At 49.0% G+C, this 16,519-nt stretch overlaps 3 protein-coding genes across 4 annotated transcripts; 2 read left to right on the forward strand and 1 right to left on the reverse strand.

The window, feature by feature from the left end:
- Window positions 1–240: 240 nt before the first annotated feature.
- Window positions 241–10,718, forward strand: LOC135326270 (glucose-6-phosphate exchanger SLC37A4-like). Of its 2 annotated transcripts, XM_064504157.1 has the most exons (9): window positions 242–528; window positions 993–1,225; window positions 2,706–2,949; window positions 4,280–4,438; window positions 4,790–4,875; window positions 5,891–6,004; window positions 7,527–7,592; window positions 8,713–8,851; window positions 10,420–10,718. In XM_064504157.1, the coding sequence occupies exons 1-9, from the start codon at window positions 381–383 to the stop codon at window positions 10,584–10,586; spliced, it is 1,356 nt and encodes a 451-aa protein (XP_064360227.1). In that variant the 5' UTR covers window positions 242–380; the 3' UTR covers window positions 10,587–10,718. The 2 variants fall into 2 exon arrangements, with proteins under 2 accessions (XP_064360226.1, XP_064360227.1); XM_064504156.1 differs by lacking the exon at window positions 7,527–7,592 and having other exon boundaries at window positions 241–528.
- Window positions 10,719–12,053: 1,335 nt separating this feature from the next.
- Window positions 12,054–13,829, reverse strand: LOC112991641 (trafficking protein particle complex subunit 4). The gene is made up of 5 exons (XM_026114285.2): window positions 13,599–13,829; window positions 13,335–13,509; window positions 13,153–13,256; window positions 12,914–13,040; window positions 12,054–12,501 (listed from the first exon to the last, which is right to left on the reverse strand). The coding sequence occupies exons 1-5, from the start codon at window positions 13,771–13,773 to the stop codon at window positions 12,423–12,425; spliced, it is 660 nt and encodes a 219-aa protein (XP_025970070.1). The 5' UTR covers window positions 13,774–13,829; the 3' UTR covers window positions 12,054–12,422.
- LOC112991642 (small ribosomal subunit protein eS25) lies at window positions 13,817–16,055 on the forward strand. Its single transcript, XM_026114287.2, has 5 exons — window positions 13,817–13,957; window positions 14,183–14,278; window positions 14,775–14,958; window positions 15,496–15,594; window positions 15,991–16,055. Exons 1-4 carry the CDS (start codon window positions 13,955–13,957, stop codon window positions 15,588–15,590), a joined length of 378 nt encoding a protein of 125 aa, XP_025970072.1. The 5' UTR covers window positions 13,817–13,954; the 3' UTR covers window positions 15,591–15,594; window positions 15,991–16,055.
- The last annotated feature ends 464 nt before the right edge of the window (window positions 16,056–16,519 follow it).

Consider the following 16,519-nt stretch of genomic DNA (forward strand, 5'->3'; position numbering starts at 1 on the left):
TTCTGTGTTCCGGTTCAGACCTTGTCTCCGGTGGTTGTGCCAGGATTGTGTGTTCTTAGCGGTGTTAGGTGGATCTGTTGAAGCGCGATTTCCCTGTGCAGCTTTGAGGGGTGCGGGGTCTGTGGAGGTGGAAGCTGTCGGCGGCAGGGGACGCCTGTGCCCGGGGCTCCAGCGCTCGGGAGGCCGCCGGACGGGCTGCCGTGAAGCAGGGACGGGCCGCTGAGGGCGGGCGGTGAGGAGGCTCCTCCCGCGCGGGCCGCCAGCTTCCTGCCGGCGCCCGGTGCCGCCGCGGCCGCGCACGGGGCTGCTCCGCGCCACGCCGGCAGGTGCCGCCGCCGCGGGCTGCGCTGCGCTGCGCTGCGCTGGGGCCCGGCGGCGCCATGGCGGGCGGCGGCTACGGCTGCTACCGGGCGGCGATCTTCGGCGCCATGTTCGGCGGGTACACGCTCTACTACTTCAACCGCAAGACCTTCTCCTTCGTCATGCCCGCCGTCATGGCCGAGGTGCCGCTGGGCAAGGACGAGCTGGGTGAGTCCCGGGGCTCCCGGGTGACAGCCGTCCCGCAGGCGAGCGGCGAGGGAAACCGCGTTGAAACCAGCCGGCACGGTGCAGGCCTCGGGCTCGAAACCGGTCGGTCGCGTGCTTGTTTGGGTCGGCGTGTGTGGCCGCGCAGAGAGCGGCAGCGCTGGCGCCCCAGAGGGCGAGGGGAGCCCTGGCCGGCCGGCGCGGCTGCTGCTGCTGCTGCTGCTCCCCCGTAAAGGCCAGTGCCCGCGTCCGCAAGCAGCGGGCCGCCAGCTCGCAGGCTGCTGAAGCTGCCTGTCGCCTGCAGCAGCTGCATCAGAAAAGCCCCGAAAGCTTTCACTAATAAATAACAATCCTTATAGCTGCTTCGTGCAGATACCAGATCTGCAGATTGTAGCACCGCCTCTGCTAGGACACGTTTATCTTGCTGCTTTTAACTGTGTTCCTGATGCGTCTCTGCCCTGCTGCAGGTCTCATCACCAGCAGCCAGTCCGCGGCTTACACCATCAGCAAATTTATCAGCGGCGTCCTGTCCGATCAGATGAGTGCCCGCTGGCTCTTCTCCTCCGGCCTGCTGATGGTGGGCTTGGTCAACGTGGCCTTCTCCTGGAGCTCCACCGTGACGGCCTTCGCGGGGCTGTGGTTCCTGAACGGGCTGGCGCAGGGGCTGGGGTGGCCGCCCTGTGCGAAGGTGCTGCGAAAAGTAAGTACGTGCTGGAAGCGCGGTGGGGGCTTACTGCGGCTCTTGCTCTGAGCTCTCCCAGCGGCAGGTCTGTACGCAGAGCCTTGCGGGAATGCTTGCCCTGAGGCCAGAGGAATTCACAGCTATTCCTGCCTCCTCCGAGCTGGGGAGGTCTGAAACACCAGCCGTGCTTTCTTCTGCCTCGGAATGAGATTCCGTGCACCAGACCCTGTTTATCCTAGCAATGAATCAAAGAGCACATCAGTGCCTGCATCTGCGTGCCTTGATTCTAGCTCGGTTTGGTGACTGGTGTCTCCTGGGAGTAGGCCTTCTCAGTTAGGAGAAGCATCAGGTGTTGGAGTCCAGTCTTTTAAGCAGGAAGATGGAGGTCTCCTAGTCGCTTTGCTGTTGTAGTTGTCCAGTGCTGGCAAAGGGAGTATTCAGTTCGCGCTCTCCCTGAGCGCAGGAGTTACAAATTGCAGCCTATTCAGACAGGATACCAAGTAAAACGTGGAACAGCATGAGATGAGCTTCTAAGCTGTAGGTGTTTGGGTGTTGAGACAATCTAAATAGCACAGACCGATTTCTGCTTTGTGACCTCAGGGAAGGAGTTCACCTGTGTACAGCTAGATCTCGGCACTTCCAGATCCCACCAGGAGCACCCAGACAGCTTGTGCTTAGCATAAAGCAAGCGATCCAATGGAAAAGTCTGTGTACCCTCCACACCAGCCTGGCGGGAGTTCCCTTGTGATAAAATAATGTGATATTCTTGACTGACTGCAAAACGTGGGAGGATGTAAAATCCAAGAGTGCAGGAAAGGGGGAGATAAGCAGCTGTATTGCTCTTCCATGAGGCATCTAACCCTACAAGTCAGAGGGGAGTCAGCAAAAAAAGACTTTCTGAGATGATTTTGTACACCTAAAGGAAGTTTATGGATAACGGAAACGATACGTACGGTGTTTACTGAAAATATTCAAGGGCATAGTTCTGAGTTGCATTAGCCCTCTGATATTTTCCTGTCAGCAATGACAACCCAAATGGTCCTGGCTCGGAATACACATTGCAATAAAGAGCTGATCGTGCCTGATGCTTCATGCAACAGTGAGTCCTAAAGTTACGCTGTGACTCTCTGCTTATCCACTATGGTATGGTGCCAGCAAACGTTTCCAGGAGGAAACCGTTCCTAGCAAGTGAGTACGCAGAACTGTGCACTCTTAGATTTGCCTCTCCCGTCCCGTGTCTCGGTTTCATCATCTGTAAATGGAAATTATTTGGAGTTGGCTCATAGTATGAACACTTGTTAAGCTCATATGATTGATACTCATGTAATGTTTGGAGTTTCCTGCAAGAATAAGTAGAGTCTCACTTTACTTTTTATCTAGTTTTGTAGATCTGTGTCTGAACTGCCCAGAACCCTCAGCATGGGCCTTTACTGAGGATTTTCAGGTGCCACATCAAATTCTTCGCAGACCTCATGCCCTTTTTCTTGTTGTTGCACAGTGGTTTGAGCCGTCCCAGTTTGGGACTTGGTGGGCAATCCTGTCTACAAGCATGAACTTGGCTGGGGGCTTAGGCCCCATTGTTGCTGCTGTCGTGGCTCTGAAGTACGATTGGCGTACGACTTTGTCCTTCTCTGGCTTCATCTGCGTGGTTGTCTCTTTTATTTGCCTTGTCCTGATAAAAAATGAGCCGTCGGATGTTGGGCTACCCAACATTGAACAAGGAACCAAGAAAGGGAAGAAAGGTGAGCACTGGGCTTCGTTGTAAATGGGGCACCCGTACGAGGAGGTGCCGTGCCTCCTGTCTGTATTGTGGTACAGATGTGTCACTCTCGGTGTACTGAGATCTGAGTCCTTTCCACTTCCTGAAAGCGCTCTCAGCAGGATGTGTGCAAGTGGTTGTTCTCAGCAGCTTTCTTTTGGTAACAGCTGAGCTGTCGCATTTAAGGAGAAATCATATATTCAGACTCCAGCGTAATCTGGTGGCAAAGGGCTGGTGCGCTGGCTTGTGAGACTGTCACGCTGCGAAGTGCAGCAGAGGAAGAGGCTGACTTCCACCCAGTACTGTTCTTTGGTCTGCCACTGACCACGTGTGCATCATGAAGATGCTTGTAGCCACCTGTTTTGTCTCCCCGTCTGTATAATGTCTTCATTTTAATAGTTCCCTGTTTTGGGGGGGGTTCTGTTTGTTTAGATTGTGAGCTGAGGTCTCCATGGGGATACTGGGGAGAGGGAAAAATGCAGCGGCAGGAAATGGTTCCTCAGGCGTGACTTGCCTCTCTTCTGCGTTGCTAGAGCACAGGCAGTTCTCCCCACACCCCGCTGCGGGTTTTGTTGACCCCTGGCTTGCGGTGGACTCTGCTCAGTGTTTTTTTGTCCTAACCTAGAACACGTAGTTAGTAAATGTTTGTTCAGCCCACTGAACGTGATGCTGCTTTGAAAGCAAAACAGGTAGAGGAGAGTTGCAACACGGGTTTGCTGTAGGATTTTAAAGGCTAATGGAAGCTCATCACATCTTCTATACTGTCCAGTGATACCTGTGCTACTAAACGTGACCTCTTAGTATAAGAAACCAACATTGTTCTCCCAGAGTGGTTTTTTGGGGGGCAGGATAGCTTTTTAGATGTTTCTGCAAGACTGATGTAAAATCGAGGTAATACTTGAAAGTCAGCATCTTTGCTTGGATATATGTGCTTTCTCTCACAGGCTGAGCTAAAAAGAGGAAAAAAAAGGTGGAACAAAATCTAGAGAAGTAGGTCATTTTTCTGACAGTCTTTGTCAATGGTTCATTGCCAGCCGTGATGCAGAAAATTACTGGGAGTAGCATATGGATTGTTCCTCTGAACTCACTGGTGAACATGAAATAAATTGACAGAAAAGTTTCTGAAATCACAGCAAACCCAGGACTAGGGGAAGGTAAAGCCATCCATTATCAGCAGCTAGGAATATCTCCTCCTGTTAGGATGTCCTTGTGCACGAACTGTGCTTGCAGATCTTTCCGTGCTGCCACCGCGTTGGGGGGGTTCTGTGGCTGTGTCCGAGCAATCGTAACGCTCCTGCTGATCTTCCTTGCAGGGTCCTCCGAGGACAATAGCACTCTGACAGAGCTGCTGCTCTCACCATACCTCTGGGTGCTCTCAACAGGCTACTTGGTTGTTTTTGGAGTGAAAACATGCTGTACAGACTGGGGACAGCTCTTCCTCATCCAGGAGAGGGGACAGTCTGTGCTTGTGGGTAAGATGCAAAGCTGCATTTTTAAGCTTTGTGGCTGCAGTTCTGGGGATGTTGCAGAACTTGACTGGTACAGTAAGAGGACATGGGTACCTCTATCTGAGTGACTTGTTCGCCTGCCTTCTGCCTGTCTGCTTAGATACGTGCAGGCGTTGAAATAATTCACTAATGAAGCTGCTGCGTATGCCTGTCCTGGGACAGTGCGTCTCCTGAGCTGCCAACTGGCAAAGAGCAAACCAAAGTCAGCATCCAGTTCTTAGAACAGCAGAGGCAGCGTCAGTCTGAAAACATAAAACGTATCGGATTGTTGTGACCAAACCTGACGGCCTGTTCTTTGCTTCATCTGCTTTCCAGGTAGTTCCTACATGAGTGCCTTGGAGATTGGAGGTCTGGTGGGCAGCATTGCTGCTGGGTACCTTTCTGACAGAGCAGTAGCAAGAGTAAGTAATCTGGAGCCTCAGATGCGCTGGGCAGGTACAAAGCATCAATTTGAACTGCTTCAAGAAATTTTACATTGGTTTTTGGCTTCCCTTGTGAGCACTTAAAGATGATTTTTTTTTCCTCTCTAATACCCGCAACAGTAGCGAAGCAGAATGCTCCCCTCGTGAGCTGCTTTTTGGTGCTCTGGAGATTCAGGATACCCAGAAGGGAGTAGATAGGGAGTTGCTGCCTCATGCAAGAAAATAGCTATTCGCAGTATCATGTTTCTTTCTTCTGTCTTCCCAAGCTCTTCTTGGGGTTGCAGTTCTGCATGTAAACCACCCTGCTTTGAAACTAGACTTTTGGAAATCAGACTGTTCTTAACTGACCATCTCTTTCCCTCCAGCCAGAGGTGGGTTGGAAGGGACATGACCCGGCTCAGCAGTTTAACTAAGGTGCTCAGCTATGCTCAGTCTTTGGTGGTGTTGCCACTGCGTGATACAGTTGAGAGGAACAGAGCTGTACCCACTTCTGCTGTGTGCACCCAAACAACTGTTAAATACTCCAGAGGTTTTGAGAAATAGGCACTCCAGTGTTAGGGGTCATGACATGACTCTGTGATGGGAGATTTAAGACATTTGATCCCTTTGATTTTCTGACTTTAATGTGGTCTAGAGATTTCTCTGTTGGAAGAGATCTGGTTGTTGACAGCTCTCTTCTGGCTGAAAAAAACCATTGAAATCCAGTGGTTGGATCTGAAGTCAGATTCAAGATAGAAATAAGGCACAGTTTATAACAGAGAAGTATCACTAATCGCTGCAAGAGCTTCCTTTTAACACAGTGGATTCCTGACTGCAGGCAGTCCTTAAACCAAGGTCAGAAGTCTTGCTAAAGATGTGCTTTTGTTGCACCATCTTTGTTTCTGACAGGGCTGCGTCTGCATGGACAGCTTTGCATATATGAATGTGCATAAATATGCATATAAATTGGTAGGAGCCCTTTCAGTTTCTAACCATTTTTCTTCCTGCCCTACAGGTAGGTCTGTCAAACTACGGGAATCCTCGGCACGCGCTGCTGCTTTCCATGATGGCAGGAATGTGCGTTTCAATGTATCTGTTCCGGGTCACGGTCACAGGCGACTCTCCCAAGGTAATCCACGCACAAGCGTCTGAAGCCTGTGTGCTGGCACTGCCAGGTCTTCCTGTACCTGTGGGGTGTCGACATGGGAGAGGGTTGCTGCTTTGTGGCTTCAGGGAAACTGCAGAGAAATGGTAGAATGGCAAGGTGAGCTTGTTGGGGTTTTTTAATCGAAAGGCTGATAATATGCTTATTACCAGTCAGCATAGAAAGGGCAGCTCCCCTCTTTCAAAGAGTTTGATCTAACTATTAAGAAAGCATTCTTGAGTGTTAATTTTAATGATAGGGAGTTTTGGAGGCTCACCTTTACTTTATAAACCTTTTTGTACATGGGTTTATAGCATTCCAAGATATCCTGCCAGATAAATTTGTAATCTGGATTATAGTTAATGAAACTTTCTTGTAATCTTGCCTCTGAATCATCTAGTCAGAACCTGTGAATAGGGAACCTTTCTGCAGCTGAAGAACTTAAAACTGCATTGCTGGCTTGAACTCTAACCAATGTTATAAGTTCCTCCAAAAGTAACTTAAAGTTGTACACTTTCCTCACTGCCTTGTCCTTTAATTATTTCAGTTCTGTATTTTCAATAATATTTTCCCTTCTGCCTTGTAAAACAGTCTCACAAAAAGAGGAGAATGTTTGTATAGAGGATAAAGGAGGAGAGGAACAAGCTAGTGTTCTCAAGTGTGTGTGGGATATTAAAAATGTAAAAATCCGTTTTGGTGGTGAGCAGCTTTGGGCAGTTTTTGTCGCTGTCATGACGTTACGCTATGACAAGATCTGCCTCTGCAGGGGAAGGTAGGATATCTTTGCTAAGACTGCTGGTCAGCGGGCTGTTCAAATTTGACATTGGTTAGAGCTTTTGATAAACACTGCTTTGAAGCTTCACTAGAGAAAAGCATGAGAGCTGACTAGAGTCTGAAGCCAGCCTAGAAACAGGATGCTGGTTATTAATAATAAATATGTTTACATATTGGAATAGCTCTCTGACAGATTTAGTGATTTGCCATCACTTGTGGCTTTAAAGCAAGCCAGCTGTCTTTCCAAAACATATGCTAGCTCAAACAGTAGTTCTGGGTGTGCAGTGCAGGAATTGGCTTTGTGGAAGGATGGAAGAGCAGGACATGTCTCCGTAGGGGGAACTGCGGGAACAGTCACCCTGATGCAAAAGCTGTGCAGAGAACAGGATCAGTTACATTTCAACTTTAAAGTCAAACGTCAAGAAATGGTGTGTTTGGATTCTGACTATTTGTAAGCGATAACGTCTTCATTAGGCAGAAGTTGTAGGGCTGGCTCTTTAATGGTGAGGGATTTTGTAATAGGAAGCGTGGCTGTTTTCTTCACCCTCCCCCAGAACAATAGGTTTGCGCTTCCTTTGTTTGCACTACAGAGAAGTGGGTTAACTTTGTCTGCGGTAGACTGCTGTTGCTGTCGGTTACGGGCTGTGGTATAGACATGCTTCTGTCCGTCATTCCCTAATGATTGCTAACCAAATAAAATTTCTCTTCTTCTTTTTCCTCTTTTCTTCTTCAGGAAAATAACATCTGGACTGTAGCCTTGCAACCTCTAGCTGATCTCACAGGCCTAAAAGAAAATGAGGTTTCTGCCTTGCATTTCTTTGTCCCTCTGCCTGTTTCTGCTTTCACTGACATGTCCTTTTCCTATCCTGGAAGGTTCGTTAGCACTACAGAACTTGTAACCAGGGCATTGAGAAGATTACTATAAGTCTTGTTAAAGAAACCTCTTCTTAAATTCATTTTATGAAACTAGCTGAACTTTAAAAAGTCTGAATTTAAAACTTGTAACTTTCTGTGTAAAAAGTTTTGAGGATGTTTGTTCATCAGGTAAAATGTAGCCAGTTAAAGGGCCTTGTACATGAGGCTCAAGACTGGAAGCTGGGAGGACTCCTCCTGTTCCTGCAGCAGTCTTCCTGCTTAATTTTGGCAAGCTCCTTCCTCCCTCTTCATCTCTATTTCTCATCTGGAAAATGAGATGCTATTTACTCCCTCCTTGGCATTTCGAAGTGATGTTTCTTATTCATAAAGCATGTTGTAATCTCTAGATGTCAAGTTATTCATCCTTTGTCCTTTCACAAGTGTTTGAAACATTCTGAGCCGGGTAATTTTCTTAGAGTGTAAGCTAACAGTGAAGTTCAAACTGTGTTTTTAGTAACAAAGCAGCTATCAGATCGTGGCTTCTCACATATAAAGATGTCTTGATCAGTAGCTTTTGTCTGAAATGAGAATGGCTTTTAGTCAGTTGCCTCCAGAACCATTTTTAAAAGTGATTGATTCACAGCTCTCTTTTGTCATTTCGCAAGCTCATTGCCCATCTCTCTTCCAAGTTCTGGTCCTTTTTTGCAAAACAGTGCATGTTGCATGTAAACAGTATAGAGGTCAGAACTGTAGGAGAGAGGAGAGCTTGTGCTGGCTAATGAGATGGCGTGTTGGAGATGTCGCTGGGCTTGCATGTACCTGGCAGTGGGGTCTGTCACAGATGTTAGCTCTTCTTTCTGCAGGCCAGGGAGTTGGCATCAGCTAGAAAATGTCCAGAATTTTTTCATGTACTGTGCATGGCATTTAAGACTTTATTCTACATAAAAAACCTTTGTGAAACCGTAAGTTAGAGCTATACAGGAAAAATACGTAGGTACAATTATGACTGACGGTAGTAAGATGCAAAGATCCCATTTCTGATCTTGCCTTACTTGTTTTGGCAGCTGTGGATACTGACTCTCGGAGCTGTGTTTGGGTTTTCTTCGTATGGACCCATCGCCCTTTTTGGGGTTATAGCCAATGAAAGTGCCCCCCCCAACCTGTGCGGTACCTCCCATGCCATCGTGGCTCTCATGGCCAATGGTGAGTAACACCCATTTCCTTTTCCCCAAAACAAACAAAACCCATGTTTCTTCTTGATGAAGTATGGTCTGGCCCCCAAGGGATTCCTGGGAAGTCATCTAACAGGGACAGATAATGGAGGTGGAAGCAATAGCTACTGCTCTGCAGTTAGCTGTGCATGCGCCTTAAAGGTGATGGATTCAGGACCTCCCTAACACCACATCTGGTGCTTACTGATTCATTCTGCAACCCACAAAGAAGGGTTCTAGGCTGCACTTGGTGCTTCTTATCTGCAGGAGGCTTTGAAAACTGTAGATATACACACAGATTCGAAAGGATTGAAGTACAAAAGGACAGATCCTTTCACGGTTGTTCCCCTAGCCTGCAGCTCAGGAGGTAGGATTTAAATCATGGACTGTTGTGAGGATATAACTGGACAGGAGGAACCCTGTCATCATGGTTACTGTACTCAGCCATTGCTGGATAGCTAGAGGGATCTGTGGCCTGACCCAACAGAGATGGATTTTACCCTTAACAGGGTGGCTGTATGGACGTGTGCCAGACTGCCTCATGTGTTTCCCTTGTGTAGCCTTTTGAGACTTCACTCGGAAAGGCTTTTAAGAAACTTGCTCCCTGCTATTGTTAGCTGAATTCTTTTCAGTGCATTTGAGTAGGTGGATTCTTACAAGCTAAAACACATGCAATTACCTTTTTCTATCTTAAACTCACGATTTGGAGGCCATTTCCAATGCTCGGCTAAACAGATGTGACCTACATTTATAGTTAGGAGTTGGCCCAATTTTGTTTGAATCCGGACATGCAAAGCAGTTCAGAGGGTGTCCTTGCCCTAAAGCCCCATTACCCAGTGTGACCGAGGTTATTCCCAAGCAGCAAGGTGCCAAAGCTTGGAGCCAGCCCTCGAGCTCTGCCTGGGTCGGATTTTGCCTGTATCCACATGCCCTTCCTGCTGCAGGTGACTTTTTCTGCTTTGGACCCATTAGCACTAAACCTCAGTCTTGGGCTTCCCCAAATGCAAGGTCTGCAAAGTGCTGCTCAGTGATGTGTGCTGGATCTAATGTTTCTTATAGCAAGAGCCCTGTACCTAACAGACTATAGAGAACATCTGATAGAGCTGGGTGCCACTGGAGATGTCCAGGATAGGGTGACCTAGCCCGCTCAGCTGCGCTAACCTACATGCAGCCTGTAAAATATATGTGTATATATAGGTGCGTGTGTAAAACAGTGCAGAAACATGGGACATGGTTTTCCTGTAAACTAACAGGAACCAGTTTTTACCACATGGCTTTCCTGCAGCCAGGAAAAGGGGTGGCCACTGACTGCTTGTTTATGTGTTCTGAAAGACCAGTCTACTCAAAGCAAAGTTCAGGCATTAGTCACTACATCCGCTGCCCTGGGAGCTTCAGAAATATTCCCTGATATACCTTACACTTTTTTGTCTAGTACTTTAAATTCAGATGAGGCCTGAGGAATTTTTATAAATGCAGAAATGGGTCAAATACCAGTATTAGCAAATGAAATTGAGAAGTTCAAGTGTTACTACTGTTTTTTTTTTTCTTTCTTTCTTACAGTTGGGGGTTTTCTGGCTGGACTACCATTCAGTACCATTGCCAAGCACTACAGCTGGGCCACAGCCTTCTGGGTAGCTGAAATCACCTGTATTGGTAGCACAGTGGCCTTCTTCCTATTGCGGAACATCCGCACCAAGATGGGTCGGATTCCCAAGAAGGCTGACTGAAGATAAGCTGCTTGGTGAAAAAGATGCCCCTACACTGACGTGAATGATGCACTACTTTTTTTTTTTTTATTAACTGGCCTAGGAGTGTGTTACCTATTGCTGCAACCTAGATAAAAATGTCTCAATTTCTCATTCGCTGTCATGTGCCTGAAGGCACAAAGTTCCTGGTATCGATCACTCTTTTCCTAGAAATGTGATAATTCGGCTAGTTTACATTTGCAGATATCTTACTGTACTTCCTTTTCACAGCACTGTTCGTGAAGTAAGCAGGTTTCGCAGCCTGAGCTACTAAACTGAAAGTACTGTAAACTGACTGGCTTCAGGTGCTGCTGCCACAGTCAGTTTTGCCTCGCTGTTGGTCTTAACCATTAACTGGCAGTTCAGCCTCACTGCTCAGGGGCCCTGAAGGGAGCCTTTGCTACTTCCATTCAGCCCTCCTAGCTGCTCCAAGTGCAGCTGTCTTAGTTTATTTAGGTATGAGCTCCCTGCTATCTCTCTGCCCTGGAACAGCGGCAGATGAGTGAGTAACGATTACTGGAGTGTTGCTTTTTAGCTGACGCAGAGCAGTGTCCTGTTAGCTTTACCCAGGATTAGCTGGTACAAGCTAGGGTGGCGTTTTGCTCTGCATGTGCTGTAGATCACTGCGCATGCTGCTGTGACATGGTTCTCTCTGCAGCACTTAGAAATAGGCAAGCTTCCCGGAAATTCCTGGCGCTTCAGGGTAAAGCATTTAGTTAGAGGAGCACCATCTGTCGAACTGCTCCTGCCCGGTGTGATCTGCACGCACCGTGTTAATGATTTGCAAGGTGGGCAGCTGCTGCCAAGTCAGCTTGCAGCGAGCAGCCTGCAGATCAACCAGGAAAACTGACACAGCAGCAGGGATTGCAGCAGCAACTGCCACAGGCCCACATCTTCTGCAGCTGGGTTTCATAACCTGGTATTTCTAGCATTGGCTTGCATTTTTCAGTAAAAGACATGTAGTCTGGGATGTTTGAAGTCAAAAGCTGGATCTCAGTTTGGGCTGTCTCTGAGAGAAGGCCTTGATAAAGCTACTGCTGACAGTAAGCAGCTTTAGTAGTCAAACCCAGCTCTCTTTGCAATAAGTAGCCTCAGGTTTTTAATCGGGATTTTGTTGAATATTCTTGTATTTCTCCAGAAGGATTTATTGATTTAGGCTCCTGGAAGAAGGAAGTTCAACTCATGAACAACCTCTACACAGGTACTTTGCTGAACGGATTAGATGCACGAGTAGATAGCCCTAATGAAGACAATGGACATAAATTGCATTTTGTACGTAATTGTAAGATCTACCACCTATGAAATAAAAATGAAGCAGTATCAGAAGAGCTCTGGTTGTCCTATGGAGAATGGTGAAAGCAGGACCATCCAAAATGGATTATTCTCCCGAGGCACTGTCAGGGAGCTACTGCAAATTTACCCCGACAACAGAAAACAAATAGCCATCCACCTCTTTAAGGAATGTTTATCATTTCTACATAAAGAACCTTTGCAAAACCATAAGTTAGAGCTATACAGGAAAAATACATATGTACAATTATGAAGCAAAACATGACTACAGTAAGGCCACAGAACTGCATCTTATCTTTCTTCATTTAGGAATTGCAAAGCTGCAATAACAGAATAAGCTTCTGTGGCCCAAGGTAAACAGTAGTAACAAGTCTGTTTAAGGTAAATGTCACACAAAGGATATATGAAGCATGTTTTGGGAGGATGCAGTTCCTGCTGTGGAGGATCGAACTCTGGGAGAGGCCGGGTGAGGAAGAGAGATGCTCCGTCCTTTAGGGAAGGGAGTTCGTGCAGGAGGCAAAAGTTGTTCTATGATCCAGGCCCAAACGGTCCAGCTTTTTCTGCTACCTCCAAAGCAAGTTTCAAGTTCTGATCAAACAATTCGCATCTGAAACATTCAGAAAATCAGATTGAGATGACTTCACCTGCAGAACAGGCTAACAAAGACAGGACCTATACATCCTTCGGCTCTCCATCCTTCAAGGAGAGATTTCCTGAGTCAAGAGGCAGCGACTTGACAGCTCTTAAGTATTAAAGCCCCTTGTATGGGCTCTAGGGTTATGATAGGGTTGGAGGGGTCATACCAAGGAAAAGCACCTCCCATTTTTCCAAGAGAGCAGTACTGGAACAATTTTTAAGCGTCAGTGTCCTGCACCTGCAGCAGTGTGCTGTGTTCTCCCCTTCTGTGACCGCTGTATCATCTTAGTTACTTGAGAGCTGTCAGCATTTGTTACTGCACGGGCAAAAACCGAAGCGATGTTGAGGCTATGTTTCATACTGAATATGGGCTTCTTCCTTACCTGATTGGCATTTCCAGTGAGTAGAAAGGATTCTTCAGAGCAAAGTCAGAATAAATCTCATAGATCTTGCGCAAGAGGGAATCTATCCCAGCTTGTCTCGGATCGGCAAGTACCACGAACTTGATCCCTAGAGTCACAGGGGCACAAGCGTGAGGATACAGGTGACAGCTGCAGCGAGGCAGAGGTGCCTTTCGGGTGGGAGTGTTTCCCTAGGATGGGGAGGGGTGACGGCCAGGTACCTGTCAGGGTCTGGAAGCAGTGCAGCTTGAAGGTGTCGGTCTCCAGCATCTCGATCCCGGAGCTCCCCAGCTCAGGGGACAGCTGCGACCCGATGGCGAAGAGCCTGCAGGGAGACAGCCCTCAGCGGTGCCCGCTCCCCTGGCGCTGCCCCTCCCGCCCTGGCGCGGCTGGCCCCGCTTACGAGTGGAACATGGAAGCCAGCATGAGCTTCTCGTTGGAGGAGAGCCGGTGGCGGCCGAAGCGGATGGACACCGGGTAGTTGGCGGCGTTGCCCAGGAACTCCAGCACGTCCTTCCCGTCCGCCGTGTAGCGCCCGTTCACCTCGGCCCCGTTGATGGCCAGCACGGCGTGGCCCACTGCGGGGACAGCGCGGCGGTGAGCAAGGCCCGGACCCCCGGCCTCCCTCCGACACGCCCTCCCTCCGTCCCCCGGCGGCGGGGCGCACCGCGGATGCCGTCGCGCTGGCCGAAGGCGACGACGACGCGCTCGTCGTGCAGGCGCAGCACCAGGTCCAGCGGGAAGCTGAAGGTCTTCTCGGCGTCGGCGCGCGGCGCGTAGTGGTCCAGCTGGTAGATGAGGCCGCCGGCCTTGTTCACCACGTACACGCTGAAGATGGCCATGGCGCCGCCGGCCCCGCGGAAGTGACGCCCGCCCGCCCCGGAAGTGGCGCCGCCGGGCCCGCGGAAGTGACGCCCGCCCGCCCCGGAAGTTCCGCCGCCGCACGGGGTTTCTCGTGCTGCTCGTGCGCGGCGCTTCCTTTCTCAGCCGACATCTTGGAGGGGCAGCATCCGCCGCCGCACCATGGTGAGCGCGCGGCCGTGCCCCGAGCGGGACGGCACCCTGCGGGGGGCTGGGGCTGCCCCGGGGCTGCGGCGGTCCCCGGGCGGGCGGGCGGGCGGGCGGCGGGCCGGGACCACCCCGGCGCTGAGGCGACCCCCGGGCGGGCGGGCCGGGGCCACCCCGGCGCTGAGGTGATTATCCCCGGGGGCGGGCGGCCGTGCCCTGCTGACTGACCCGCCCCCCCTGCAGCCGCCTAAAGACGACAAGAAGAAGAAGGACGCGGGCAAGTCCGCCAAGAAGGACAAGGACCCCGTCAACAAGTCCGGCGGCAAAGCTAAGAAGAAGGTAGGAGCCCGCGGGGCTCGGCGGGGGGTGAAGCCGGCGGGGGGCCCAGCCCCACCGGTGCCCGGCACGCAGCCTCCTGGGTGGGCAGCAGGGCTGGGGACCGCGCCCTGGCCAGAGTGAAGGGGTGCGACAGCCCGACTGCTCTACGGAGGCTCTTGGGGCACAAGGGATTCTAAGCAAGCGGCCTGGCTGGGTGCTCCACGTGTTGTGGCAGCAGGGGGGCTATCACATTATCAGAGGAGCTGTTTCTTCATCTGTCAGTAAATTGCAGGTAACAGCCTGAAACAGCAATAAAAGGCTTTGCTCCTTTTCTTGAGTAATCAGTAGCTGCTATCTGATATGTGTAAATTTGCAGAGACCATCTTGTGCATCTGCTCAGTCGTCCAATCTGATGTGATATGGGGAGATTTGATGGTGCGGGTCTTAGCACACACCAAAACTTAACTGTTTTTTCTTGCATAGAAGATGGCTTAACGTTTTTCCTCTTTTCAAGTAGAAGTGGTCCAAGGGAAAAGTTAGAGACAAGTTGAACAACCTTGTCTTGTTCGATAAGGCCACCTATGACAAACTGTGTAAAGAAGTACCTAACTACAAGCTCATCACACCTGCAGTTGTCTCAGAAAGACTGAAGATTCGGGGTTCTCTGGCTAGAGCTGCTCTTCAGGAACTGCTTAGCAAAGGTAAATACTCAAAATTGTGGAAAAACATCAGGCTGCTGAAATTAAGCTTTTTTTTTTTTCTTTACTTGCTTAGAGGATTTCTTGCTGCATCCGAAGTGCACAAATTGGCATGTTTTTGAAAAAGTCACAACACTTAGCCTCTGCTCCCTACCTTGAAGCACTTTTGAAATAAAAGCTGTGTTGTATTTAGTGGCATTGCTATAGTAGGCAAGTACTGCCAAAAGGCCAGGCTGCAATTCAACTGCTGCTGGACTCGAGCAATAGCCTTGTACAAGTACGCCTACCAGGCCACCTCCCGGACAGTATCCAAGTATTGTTAACTCCGGGACTTCTGTGTTCTAGACAGAGCCTTGGACAGGCTGTCGGGTTGATACCGGATGTTTAAGTGTCTCTAATAGTAGGTATTAGGTATCTTAGTATCTTCTGTTGCACACTGTCAGATCTGCCACGTGGGGACACAAGCCATGGCCTGTGGGAACGCAGCATCCTCAGTGTCCTCCAGTATATGCACACTCAAATCATTGTCTCTTCTTACAGGTTTGATCAAGCTCGTGTCCAAGCACCGAGCCCAAGTGATCTACACCAGAAACACAAAAGGTGGAGATGCGCCTGCTGCTGGGGAGGATGCATAGGAAGGTGAGGCGACAGGCTGCACTGGGGTGTTGGGTTTTGCTTTGTCAGTGGCCAGCAAACTGCTAGGTACGGTAACAGCAGGATTTGCTGATCCAGTGTTCTCTGAATCGGCCAGCTCTCCCACCTGTTCAGAGAACACTGCTCATGCTGAGTGGCTTCCTAGATGGTGCTACTGGAAACATCAGTTCTGAGAATTAAAAAGCAACTTGCTATTCCCCTGTTGCCTGCGCACTGGGGAAAGCATAGTGTGCTCTTCGGTCCCCATGGGCTGCTGGGTATGCGGGCCTGTGTCCTACCTGCTGTCAGAAAGGCGCTCCGAAAGAGTTCTCATTCAGAGGCTATCAGATCGTTTGCTTTGTGTTGAAATAGCTGTCTGATTTGGTACTTCTTACTTTGCAGGTTCTCCAGCGATCTCTTCAACAATCTATCATATGTAGACACGCCAAATAAAATTGTTGAAATAACTTTTTTGCTTCTTTTTCAAGAATGTGTATGTTTCATTATTGATGTATTCGTTATTATGTATCCCACTGATAGTGGATTCCTGCTATAGGTCACAGGTATCTTCCTGTACCAGCCAGTTTTTTGTCAAGCTTTTAGCATTCATACATTGTTAGGAATGTGCTGTAGGCATTCTTTTATATTGTAAAATTGGAAGGAACTTTAACATCAGTAGGTGCTAAAATAATATAAACTGTATTCAGTTTTTCTAGTGGGGAAAAAAAAAGTAAACTTTGGGTTTCTTGCATTCTAGATGGTGAAGGTGTTAGTGGGAGTATTTATGATTATTCATTTAAACTCCATCTAAACAAGCAGTGCCCTCACATTTCAGTGTACACAAGGAAACAGCATCTGTCAGGTCAGTATCAGGTAGGCAAGTACAGGTAAGCAGCTCTAAATAAGGCTGTAAGTATGTTGTTTAAATTAA

Source organism: Dromaius novaehollandiae, unplaced genomic scaffold (assembly GCF_036370855.1).
Source record: "Dromaius novaehollandiae isolate bDroNov1 unplaced genomic scaffold, bDroNov1.hap1 HAP1_SCAFFOLD_84, whole genome shotgun sequence".
In the NCBI taxonomy this organism is placed as follows: Eukaryota; Metazoa; Chordata; class Aves; order Casuariiformes; family Dromaiidae; genus Dromaius; species Dromaius novaehollandiae.